This window comes from Phocoena sinus, chromosome 15, assembly GCF_008692025.1.
Source record: "Phocoena sinus isolate mPhoSin1 chromosome 15, mPhoSin1.pri, whole genome shotgun sequence".
In the NCBI taxonomy this organism is placed as follows: domain Eukaryota; kingdom Metazoa; phylum Chordata; class Mammalia; order Artiodactyla; family Phocoenidae; genus Phocoena; species Phocoena sinus.
This window is the reverse complement of record NC_045777.1, coordinates 81,707,794-81,719,736: the sequence shown is the minus strand read 5'-3', so window position 1 is coordinate 81,719,736 and position 11,943 is coordinate 81,707,794. Positions and strand designations below refer to the sequence as shown.

At 48.1% G+C, this 11,943-nt stretch overlaps 1 protein-coding gene across 5 annotated transcripts; it reads right to left on the bottom strand.

The window, feature by feature from the left end:
* Window positions 1–399: 399 nt before the first annotated feature.
* On the bottom strand, window positions 400–11,103 carry ZNF3 (zinc finger protein 3). Of its 5 annotated transcripts, XM_032604751.1 has the most exons (7): window positions 10,638–11,102; window positions 9,967–10,077; window positions 9,367–9,495; window positions 6,520–6,656; window positions 5,520–5,611; window positions 5,103–5,229; window positions 401–3,389 (listed from the first exon to the last, which is right to left on the bottom strand). In XM_032604751.1, exons 4-7 carry the CDS (start codon window positions 6,572–6,574, stop codon window positions 2,320–2,322), a joined length of 1,344 nt encoding a protein of 447 aa, XP_032460642.1. In that variant the 5' UTR covers window positions 6,575–6,656; window positions 9,367–9,495; window positions 9,967–10,077; window positions 10,638–11,102; the 3' UTR covers window positions 401–2,319. The 5 variants fall into 5 exon arrangements, with proteins under 5 accessions (XP_032460644.1, XP_032460642.1, XP_032460640.1 ...); XM_032604753.1 differs by lacking the exon at window positions 9,967–10,077 and having other exon boundaries at window positions 400–3,389; window positions 6,520–6,606; window positions 10,638–11,103; XM_032604749.1 differs by lacking the exon at window positions 9,967–10,077.
* Window positions 11,104–11,943: the final 840 nt, after the last annotated feature.

Here is an 11,943-nt window from a genome sequence, read left to right as displayed (position 1 = left end):
TTTTAAAAAACATATTTTTCACACAATGGCCCTGCTCAGTCTCAGGGCCCCCCCTGAGATGCTCTGAGGAGTGTCACAGTCTTCTAGGGGCAGGGGTAGGGGTCGCGGTTGGGGGTGGTCAGAAGGCTGAGCCCTGCTGTGCAGTGACTGTCCATCATCCAGCAGTTCTACCTGTTCAGGGGTCTTTCCCAGAGCTTCACAGTGGAACGGGCACATGAGCAGCCAGGCTCAGGCCCACCCCAAACTGTCCTGCCTGGACCCTCCTCTCCTTTACACACGGGTCTTATAAGGCCTAGCTCAGGTTTCTCTCTTAGAAGTTTCCTCCATTTTCTATTTCTTCCTTCTCAGTGTAAATGTTTAGGCTCTACCCTCAGCAATTATACTTTATAGGTCTGACTTGGGGCTCAGACACCTGCATAACTAACAAGCAGCCTCGTGACCCTGCTATGGTACTTCATGGTCTACACTTGGTCAATCTCAAGTCTGTGGTGGGTGTCAAAGAAGAGCCAAAAATGATGAGTTTCATGGTAGTTTTAAGAAATTAAAAACGTATTAGTCAGTCACAATATATGATCCAAAATTTTTCAGAGGTCAGAATTCCAGACATTTCCTCGTCTTTTCCATCAGACTTTCATCTCAGCCTTCTCCATGACTGTAGCCTCCCACCAAGAAATCTCAATGTGCCTATTGGGGTTTTTTTTTGGGGGGGGGGGCGATCTTTGGCCAAGCCATGCCGCTTGTGGGATCTTAGCTCCCCGACCAGGGATGGAACCTGGGGCCCTGGCAATAAGAGCACCGAGTCCCAACCACTGGGCCACTAGGGAATTCCCTCAATATGCCTACTGTTACCCAACATCCAAGTATGCTCTTGTCAAGAACCCCATACTCAGAAACACCTTTCTAGTTTTGGTTGCTGGTGTTAAGTATCGTGCAACACAGAATGCCATGCAGCACATGAAATCCTAAAGGTGGGTACGAACGTGTAAGCGGCTGTGTAAATGAGATAGTCTGTGGCAGTGTGCAGAGGAAAGGACAGAGTCAAGGGAGAGAGATCACAGATTTGAGACTAGAAGACAAATAGCTGTCTGGAACAAGTTTTAAAGATGAATTTTTGAAGATTCCATTTACAGTCACTAATGTCTCTTGTTTAAACCTGCACAAAAACACACTCCATCCGTCCTTCTGAAAAACTATTCTGTTTAATAGTGCATTTGATTTATGCTACAGGATGAGCAGGATTCGGAAAATATAATGAAAGGTCATCCCTTCCGCTGGGAAAACTCGGAGAGCTCCATCCTAAGCCAGCAAGGAGCCCTGATGCCAGGCTCAGACCCGAGCTTCCTCCTCTGGGCTGTGCTCTCTGTATTCACACTTGGCTGTTGAAGTCAGAGGTGGGGTCGGGAGAGGTCGGGCTGCTGGGGCCAGATGTCAGAGGTCATTGGTATAAGAGGGCAGGGCAAGCTGGCTGAGCGAGATCCTAAAGGTGTCCTTAGTTGTTAGGGGTTTAGATTAAATCACTTTCCATCACAGGAGTGGCAGGAGGAAAAGGGAGAGGAGAGGGGAGGGAACGAGACAGAGGCCAGTGCTAAATGCTTTTGATCCCTTCCCTCATGTTAGACTCACTGTCACAAAAGGGAAGAGTGAGTTCTCCACCCATATGGTCAGACTGCTCTTGGAAACTTGGTCTTGCTGCTCTAAGAGCCCTGAAGGATATACAGTCACTACAGAAAACCTCTCTTGGGGTCTTCCCCCATGCCCAACAAAATAACAAATCCCTCAGCACCAGATTCCCATAATTAATGAAGTCATGAAACAAAATAGCACATTCCTTATCAAAATTTGAAGCTGGATTAGAAGCAGTGGCTTTGAAATACAGCCTCCATTTCCCCTTTCTAGCAAAAACATGACCAAGAACATTCTTTCCACTTTCTTCTGTGCTGACTATGCTGATTCCAATTAGAGGAATCCTTGGAATTTTATTCCTATTGTGCTTCCATCCCCACCTTGGAAATGGTGTGAGAAAAATGGTCTAGTGCAAACTCCCTTCCCAAATGGAAGGAGACTGGTCCCAGAGCTTCCCTCTACTCCCAGCACTTAATCTGCTGCTTGCACCCTAATTTTTCAAGGCTGGTGTCATTCCTGGGAAAACTGACTAGGTTGCTAACCACTGTGCCAGGATGATTTGCCCAATATGCCCCATTCTCTAAGGCGAAAGGATGGAGTCGGAAGGGACACGTCCCAAATTGTTCATACTTATATAGTAAGGCAGGAGCTCTTGAAACTCAGAGGAAGTGAGGAAAACAGGCGTGTGGCTCTCTTTCACGTAGACTCTCTGATATTTAATTCAGCAGTAACTCGGAGAGAACTTTTGCTCACTCCCATTACATTCAAAGGCTTCTCTCCAGTGTGAATTCTCTGGTGGCGAACAAGAGCTGAGCTGTACCTAAAGGCTTTCCCACACTCACTACATTCATAGGGATTCTCCCCTGTGTGGATTCTTTGATGCTGAATAAGGCCTGAGCTATAGGTAAACTTCCCTCCACATTCCATACATTCATAGGGCTTCTCTCCAGTGTGGATCCTCTGGTGCTGATAGAGGTGTGAGCTCTGGCTGAAGGCCTTCCCACACTCGTTACATTCATAGGGCTTCTCTCCAGTGTGGATTCTCTGGTGATGAATAAGGGTGGAGCTCCTGCTGAAGGCCTTCCCACACTCGTTACAAGCATAGGGTTTCTCTCCAGTGTGGATTCTCTGGTGGTGAGTGAGGGTGGAGCTCCAGCTAAAGGTTTTCCCACACTCATTACATTCATAGGGTTTCTCTCCAGTGTGGATCCTCCGGTGGAGAATGAGAGCAGAGCTGCAACTGAAGGTCTTCCCACAGTCGTTACATTCATAAGGTTTCTCCCCAGTGTGGATCCTCTGATGCTGAATAAGATGTGAGCTCTGGCTGAAGGCTTTCCCACACTCACTACATTCATAGGGTTTCTCCCCGGTGTGGATCCTCTGATGCTGAATAAGGTCTGAAGTTCGATTAAAGCTCTTGCTACATTCATCACACTTATGGGGTCTGTCACCCACAGGAAGTCTCTGCTGGGAAATAAGGTTGGAACTCACAGTGAAGCTATTCCCCAGATCGCTGTATTTCTCACTTCTCCCTCCCATGGAGGTTCGCTTTTCCTCAACTGTCACTTGACCAAAATCCTGTATCTTCCTATTCAGTCTCTCTCCAGAGGAGCTCCCCAGCTGCCTCTTCAGACTGACTTCTTGTTCATAGGCTTCTTCAAACTTAAGACCCTGAGAAATATCCTTTTGGAATCTTCCCAATAGCACCCCGTGTGATCCTGTATCTTCAGAAATTTCTGGATCATGTTCAGTTCTGGTCTCACCATCTGGCACAATGCAAAACACAAATGTCACTTGTTCTTTGTGGGAAGAAAAATCAAAACCAGAGACAGTATAATCACATAATGTTCACAGGCTAAAAGCACATGACTCTTATCTGTGTGCAAAGAGGCCTACCCAGGCTGTACGTAGCTAAGGCAGAATAAGAGAACCGGGCCAAGGAAACAGGGAAGGAGAAAGGCAGGAAGGAAAATCGAGAAAAGAGGTGGAGGTGGAAGTGTAGAGAAAGTTGGATCAGGCAGAGGCAGGGAACCAAAAACAGAAGAGACAGAACATATGGTTTAATGAAGTGACAAAGTCCTAGAGGTCAGAGACTGAAGATAACCTGGGAGATGGTGACTGCAGAACAGTTACAGGATGAAGTGGGGAGCAGGTACAAGAAACTAACCACAGACGGTGTGGAGAAAAGTGGGAAGGTGATGAATACAAAGCGACAGGGGTGAAGCCCTGTAGCCCCAGGAGAAAAGGACACTCGGGTCTGTAGTCGTGGCACCTATATGCCAAGTCCATGGAAACAGGCCTGAGACAGAGGTCAGTCCATCTCTGGGCCCCAGGCCTAGAAAGCTGTGCTACGATGTGAGGCTATGTCAACAGTTTCCAGGTTTGCCTTCACTATTTTCACTGCTCTGGGGTTTTGAAGGGAACTTCAGGCACAGAGGACAAGGGTAAAGGGTCCAGACTGTTAGCATTTTTAGTCTGTCAACATTGTAAGAGTAAAGGCAGGGCAGTGAGTGTTAGGGAAAGAAAGAGCTGTTATCTCCCTCACCTGAACAGGTACCTCTCAGGACCTCTCTGCTCAGTGCCCTTCAAACCCAGGACCCTCGGCTCTTCCTCTCACTGCAGCCCAGAGATCATGTCAAAATTCAGAAATGGGAATCCTGCTCACAGGGAAAGACATGGGACAAGGTTTATCCTGTTCATACCAAATGGCCCCAGAGCTCAATCCCAGACCCAGGATCTGCAGAGGACAGAGAGGAAATGCATGGGGAGTTCTCAAATGGGAGTCAGGAAGACCCACTGGTCTTGCCCAGGAGAACGTCCTCACTGAAAGCAGGCGAGGGTAAAGGAATGAAGAGTCCACAGACAACAGGTTAAGAAGCTAACTGCTCCCTAACGCAAGTTGAAATTTCTACAAGAGCAGCAGTTACACTAGGTCCATCCACAAATCAACAGATCCCTAAAGGAAGTCTGACAGAGAAGGGGAGGATCTAGACAGAGTTCCAGAATGTTCACTTGGGCACTGAGCAGTACCTCACATGTTTAGGGATCCCAATATGTAATCTTTTGGGAAAATCTCTGGGTTATATGTTAATGTTAAGTCCTAAGAATAACATGGAAAAAAGTGCCAGATTTAAAAAGAAGTATAGAATGAAAAGGCCAGGGCTCGAGTCCTGCCAGTCACTAGCAATATGACCGTATGCAAAGCCTAAGATCTCTGAGCTCTCTTTCCTCGCCTATAAATGAGGCTAATTCCAGCGACCTCAACAGCTGCATCACTGTGAGGATTAAATGAGAGAGTATCTATGAACACTCTTTATGAACTGCGAATTACTGTACAAATGGGAGTTGCTACTATTGTTAGAATTTTCTGAGACTAAGTCAGTCCTTAGCTAATGATTTTCAGTGACTCAACTATTACTAGCAAACAAGGAGGCAGAGAAATGCCAAGGGAGTTTTACTGAGGAAGCATCACTCCTTACCCAGGGAGAACACGTTCCCGTAATTCTCCAGCATCACATCCCTATAGAGGTCCCTCTGAGCAGGCTCCAAACGCTTCCACTCCTTCCGGATGAAATACACAGCCACGTCCTCAAAGGTCACCAACTCCTGAAACAACATGTTCTCCCGTGCAATTTCAGGCTGCAGGATGGGACTGGCAGAGCCAAAAGCTAATTCGGGATGGGGCTGAATAACGCATATTGGGAAGTGGGAGAGGAGGTCAGAGAGAAGGAGGAGAGAAGAGAGTCTGAGATAAAGCGAAGTTCCACTGTGTAGCAGGAAACGCCCACAGTCCTGATAGAGGGAATCGTAGGTTCAGGGCACTGAATGGGATGTTGCTACACAAAAAGCTTCTACAAAATGGGAAGGGAAAGAAGGATAAGAAAAGCACAGCTTACCTGGGCCTTGGCCTTTAGCAGTGCAGCTGCCAACATCTCATCCCCCAGACTGTCCTTGTCGGAAAATGCAGGAACTTTTGAGGAAGGAAGAGCTGAGGACAATTAAAGGGTCCATGAGTCAGTCGATCTGCACTCGAGCCTCTCGACCTACAGAGAACTCACAGGTCCTGGGACAACCAAGGACCCACCCCCTCTTACATTTCTAAGTTCACTCCTTCTGCAGCTACAGAAGGTGCTTACACTTAACGGCCAGCACGCTCATCATGAGCCTTCCTGCCTGAGGAAAGATGCCCAAAGCCCTGGTGACCCAGGCTCTCTGGTCTGCCCCAGGTCCTTTCCTTTCTTTCCAGTCACTCTACTCTCCATGACATCTGCCCAGAACTACTGTTAGTGATTCGTGTATTCTCGTCCATCCTCCCAAGCCTGGCCAGAACACAGCTATCCTGTTCATGTCCCTTCCATCATTCTCCACATCTCAAACTCCTGGACAAAATTCTTGACCAGAGGAAAACGGGCTTCATCTCAGCCCTGACTGAAGACACAATGCCCACAACTGTTCTCTTTTTCTCTATCCCCAGATCAAATCTACAAACTACAAATGCCTCCTGTTATCTGTGCTTGATCGTACATCTTTTCCTGTAATTCTTTTTTTTTTATTATTTATTTGGCTCCGCCAGGTCTTTGTTGCGATATGCGGGATCTTTAGTTGTGGCATGCGGACTTCTTAGCTGTGGCATGTGGAGTCTAGTTCCCTGACCAAGGATCGACCCGGGCCCCCTGCATTGGGAGCAAGGAGTCTTATCCACTGCGCCACCAGGGAAGTTCCAAGCTATACTTAACTAATGGTTTCATTCCGCCTTTCCCCACTAGGCGGGGAGCTAGTGAAAGGCAAGGACTATGTCCTATCCAGTCTGGATTCCAGAAGTTAGCCCAGCACTTGGTGAATGAGGGTGATTGCTGAATGGCTGAATAAAAAGACGAGGGAACCCTGATTCCTTACCACTCTCAAGCAGGGCCTGAGGTTCCTGAGATACTCGATCAGCCTGAGTTTCCATGGGTCGGGCTTGAAGCTTGGATCTCTGGTCTCCTATTTGCAGAGCCAGCAAGAAGCAGGTTTTGAATGAGAATGAGGAAGCACTGTAGAAGGAAAAGTTCAAGGTTCAAAGATAATTTTTTATATATATATATTTTTTTTTTAAATTTTATTTATTTTTGGCTGCATTGGGTCTTCGTTGCTGCGTGTGGGCTTTCTCTAGTTGTGGCAAGCGGGGCTACTCTTTGTTGATGTGTGCGGGCTTCTCATTGAGGTGGCTTCTCTTATTGTGGAGCACGGGCTCTAGATGTGCGGGCTTAAGTAGTTGCAGCACGTGGGCTCAGTAGTTGTGGCTCGGCGGGCTCTAGAGCGCAGGCTCAGTAGTTGTGGTCCATGGGCTTAGTTGCTCTGCAGCATGTGGGATCTTCCTGGACCAGGGCTCGAACCCATGTCCCCTGCATTGGCAGGCGGATTCCTAACCACTGCGCCACGAAGCAAGTCCCAAAGATAATTTTTAAAAACCCTCTTGAATACAGACAGAGGGGAACTAGCATTTCAGTTAGTACCAGAACAGCAAAGAGGAAATGCAGCAACTGGGATTAGTCTTTTAGGTCAAAGGCCAAAGTTCCTGGGCCACATCCCACTTTAGGCTCCCCTGCCAACACTGAGTGATATTTCTAACAACAAAAAATGGGGAACATGGGTGCCAAATGATGCCATTAGCAGAATGAAATATGAAGCAACTACTCAAATGAAAAATATTAGAGTAAAGTGAAAAAGAGTGTTACACACAGACTGCAAAATGTAAGTATCATATCAACTTTTAAGAATACTTGGAATAATGGATAATGCTAATGTATACATGTTTTTTATTTTATTTTTGGCTGCACTGGGTCTTTGTTGCTGCACGCGGGCTTTTCTCTAGTTGAGGCGCGCAGGGGCTACTCTTCATTGCGGTGTACGGGCTTCTCATTGCGGTGGCTTCTTTTATTGTGGACCGTGGGCTGTAGGCGCACAGGCTTCAGTAGTTGTGGTGTGCGGGCTCAGCAGTTGAGGCTCGCAGACCCTAGCGTGCAGGCTCAGTAGTTGTGGCACACGGGCTTAGTTGCTCCACAGCATGTGGGATCTTCCCGGACCAGGGCTCGAACATTGGCAGGCGGGTTCTTAACCACTGCACCACCAGGGAAGCCCTATACAGATTTTTTTTAAAACCCTCATAAATGTTAGAATTAGTAGAAGAAAAAGAAATTTACTGTGGTAAGTTTCTAGCTGTTATATTAAATGTAGATGCTATCCTTGGAGGAAGAGGGGCCATGAAAAAGCACCCAAATAACAGAGACCATGGGGGAGTTTCCATAAGTTCTGTCTTAATTTAAAAACCCTGAGGAAACAATACCTGTCCCACAGAACCAGGGCAAATAGCTCAGATCTATTAAATTAAGATAAATTCAGGAACTCCCTGGCAATCTAGTGGTTAGGATTCAACGGTTTCACTGCTGTGGCCTGGGTTCAATCCTTGGTCAGGGAACTGATACCCCACAAGCTGTGTGGTGCGGCCAAAAAGCCAACCAAAAAAAAGATAAGTTTTCTGCTTCCAGTCTCAGTCAAAGGTGGGATGTTATTGAAGGATTTAGTCCCTTTTTGTGGTCCTTGTGTCGTCTCATCACAGGGGTGGGTGTATATATTCGCCAGGTTCTGAGAGACTAGTCCCAGTTGCTGTGTTTCCTCTCCCCAAGAAGGTAGCAGCCAACCTTCTTTTTTATCTCCCTTCTCTCATAAGAGATTTCCTTGGATCAGAATGTAAGTCCCTGAAGCAAGAACCAATGCTTTTTAAAAAGCGTAAGATTATTTATTACTCCATTTTTGTCCCTAGTAAGGTCCCCACTCCCCGGTTGCTGTTCTCTGTGGCTCCAGGGAATAAGATGTAACATTAGTACCTAGACTAAGGTTTGGATCTCAAGTACAAGTTTGTTTTTCACAACTGAACGCTGTGGCAAGAATCAGCAGATGGAGCCTAGGTGCCGCAGCTGCCGGCACATCCTTACACTGAGGCCAGAACAGGGAAAACCCCTGGATTTTGTCTGCCTCCCTCTGTTCATTTGCTCGTGTAACAAACATTTGGTGAGTGCCAATTAACAGTGCAAAGCACTACTGGAAGGAGTTAGAAAATCAGCAATGCAAAAGGTATTTGCTTCATCATTACAGACTATTGCATTCACATTAAGGCATAAAAAGGGGAGGGGCCCTAAGAGTTCAGAGAACTCTAGTCCTTGGGCAGCAAGGGGATGTAGAAGGCCCATCACCAGTGCCATTACACAGTGAAAAGCAATGAATCAGGCATAAGCCAGACCCACTGACAATCAAGGTGACACACCCTCTTGCCACCATCACCCTCTTGGCTGGGGCCCTTCAACTCTTTCTCAGAGCCAGACATCTTTTTCTGTCAACGAACTTTACAATCTCCAGGATTGGTTATAAGCAGGCACCCCCAACAAATCCGCTCTCAGTCTAAACTCTCCTTTAGAAAAGAAGGGAAAGTCAGAGGCTCTGACTCCAGAGAAAAAAGCAACACTCCCTCCTCCCAGCTGGGTTAACCAAAGCTGGAACTCAAACGGATATTGTTGAGAACAAGTCCCCGGTGTCTGTATCAGTAAACAATGTTTCTCATAGAAAGAAAAACCTCCATTGTGCCCCCAGAGCTTCAGGTCCTGGCAGGGCCCTTCCCCTGCTCCACTGCCAACCCCACTCTCTGGAGTGTGCCTGGGGACTGGGAAAGATGACCTGGCAGTGAGAACAAGTCATGGAAAGCTTTACCTCCTGGATTCTTTCCTTCCTTCTCTGGAGTTGGTCTCTAAAAGGCCAGAGTAGCAGTTACTGGGAACTTGGCAGCCTCCATTCAAGTTCTTGGGAATTCTGACTTTAGTTGATGCCAATGCTGTAGGACTAAGGGATAAAAAAAAGGCATTTTAAATGTTTATGTAAACTTCACTTCTAATCTAGATATTTAGAGATAAGAGGAAAAGAGAGGGGACATATGCTAATAAATACTGATTAAGACCACAACTGGTATTTGTGTTGAACCCTTAGAGCTGAAACAGAAGTCAAGGTTCTCCAGGTCAACCTCCCACCCAGAGCAAGAAACACCTTCTCAAGTTCCTAAGGTTCTGGCAGCTAACTTGCTAGACACTCTCAGCTGCTTCAGCCGGGAGTCTGTCCCATTGCTGCACAGCTTAGCCATTAGAGAGGTCTTCAGATGCTAAACTAAAAACCTGCCCCTTGGACCTTCACCTCTCAGAGGCTTAGTGCCCTATGGACCTTCAATGATAGAATCTTCTCCTTCCACAAAATTCTCCACCAAACACCTGAAACCAAATGATGCCCACTCCACAAACTTTTCTTCTTGGGGATAAATACCTTCAGTTCCTCTAATTATCCCACAGACTTCAGGTTCAGCATCCTGCTTATCCTCTCCTGGAGTTTACACATGCCCTTCAGAATGGAAACACCGGTCGGTGTTCAGTCCCACTTGAAAAGCGAATCAAATCAGGGATCTATTACAACTGGAAATGGGACACAGTTGTACCACTCTACGAAAAAGACTCGATTTACTGGGCGCCAAGGGGATTATTCTGGAATCTGAAGAGTTTTAACTGCGCACACTTCGTTGAACTCATTCTCTGGTCCTCAGACCCAGCCCAGTAAAAACTCGACCCTCTCTCGTGCCGCGGGCGCAGATAACTGTAACTGTGTTAACATCAAATGAAAGCGTCTCGAGGAACGACCAAGTTAGGGTCGTTGTCATCGGCTGTTTCAAAGAGAGGAACGCCTATCCAGCCATACCAGAACTTTAAAGTACTCGAGTTGGGCGCTGTCACAGAACCATAACCGCAGCCCCTTTCCTCCCGCGACGCAGGGCCCGCTGGGGGGCGGGGTCCCTGGGGAAGCGGAGTCAGGACCAGAGCCTCCCGGCACCCTGCCCCGGGAGGGCCTGGGGACCCCGCGGGCCGCAGCGGCACGGACACCACCCCTTCCCCGGCGACCACTGCCTCCGTCCCACCGCGAGCCCCGGGGGCGGCCGGACTCACCCTGGGGGCAGGGACGGGAGATTTGGGGGGCCGGACACCGACCAGGCCCCGTCGGACCCTGTCACAGACCCACACACCGGGGACAGAACAAAGAACGGAAGTTCCCTCCGTTTCGCTTCCGGGTCGGTCCTATTCACCACCACCACTTCCCCCGGTCCCCCCACATCCACTTGTTCCTTCTAGGAAAATGGAAGGTCTTCGCCTCTCGGTGGTTTGCTGATTGGGCGCAGGGCCCCAGCACCGACGCGACACTCCAGGCCTGCCGCACCGCCAGCCGCGCCCCCTGCTGGCCAGGCCGGGTGGGGCGCCGCGCACCTGGTCCTCAGGGCGCATGCTTGGCCGGGGCGCGGAAGGCGGGGCGCAGGGGGCTGAGTGGGACCTGGCTGCGCTCCCACGTGGTCTTCCGCGGGGCCGCCGAGGGCCGATCCTTGCTCACCGTGTCCGAGGGACCTGAGTCCCTCAGGAGGACGCTGGAAGGATTCAATATAGAACATTCACCCTTACTTGAAGTTTCCAAATAAACCAAGTTTATGCTTCCAAACAAACCAAGTTTGGTGTTTGTTTCATGTAAAAATGCCTCCTTTAAATTACTAAAATCTGAAGAAAACATTCCGGCCCATCAGAGAGTTCACATGAGCACAAAACCTGTACAAGGCAAGCAAGTAGAAAAGACTTGGGGAAGTTACCGATGTAGATCCATACAGATCGTAGAAAACTGGTGAAGCCCCATCACTGTGAAGGTGTGAAACACGTGAAATGCTTGAGGGAATGAGGAGCGAGGCTACGTGGCTCACTCAGGTTCACTCACTTTTATGCCCTCACAGGAGGAATCCTGGTAGTGAGAGAATCAAGTCTTTCAGATGATATACAAAATGAACTCTTGTGATCTCCTGATTTCCCTTAAGGCCCTGCCTCGCAGTTGATCTCAATTTTTACTGCCTCCAATATTTATAGTGCACCCATTCAGCTCTGCAACGTAACAGACCTTACTCTCCTGGGACTTCACTCTAAGGACAGTAATCTAATCAATTCCAAGAAAATACGGTAAGTGCTAAGAAAAGGTGATGAAGAGCAGGACCCTGTCCAGAGGTGAGAAGACTTTCCAGCAGTGATACAGGCTGGTGAGGGGAAGAGAGAGTGTTATCTGCACAGGCAGCAGCTAGGGCAAAGTTCCCGAGGTATGAGAACAATTCACAGGTAACAAAACTTGAGGGTGGCCTGAGAGGTGCAGGTGTGTGACCCATCTCCAGTCCTTCCAGACCCCAGTGAGAATCTGAGCACATACTTGGAATAGCCAAGCCATTCA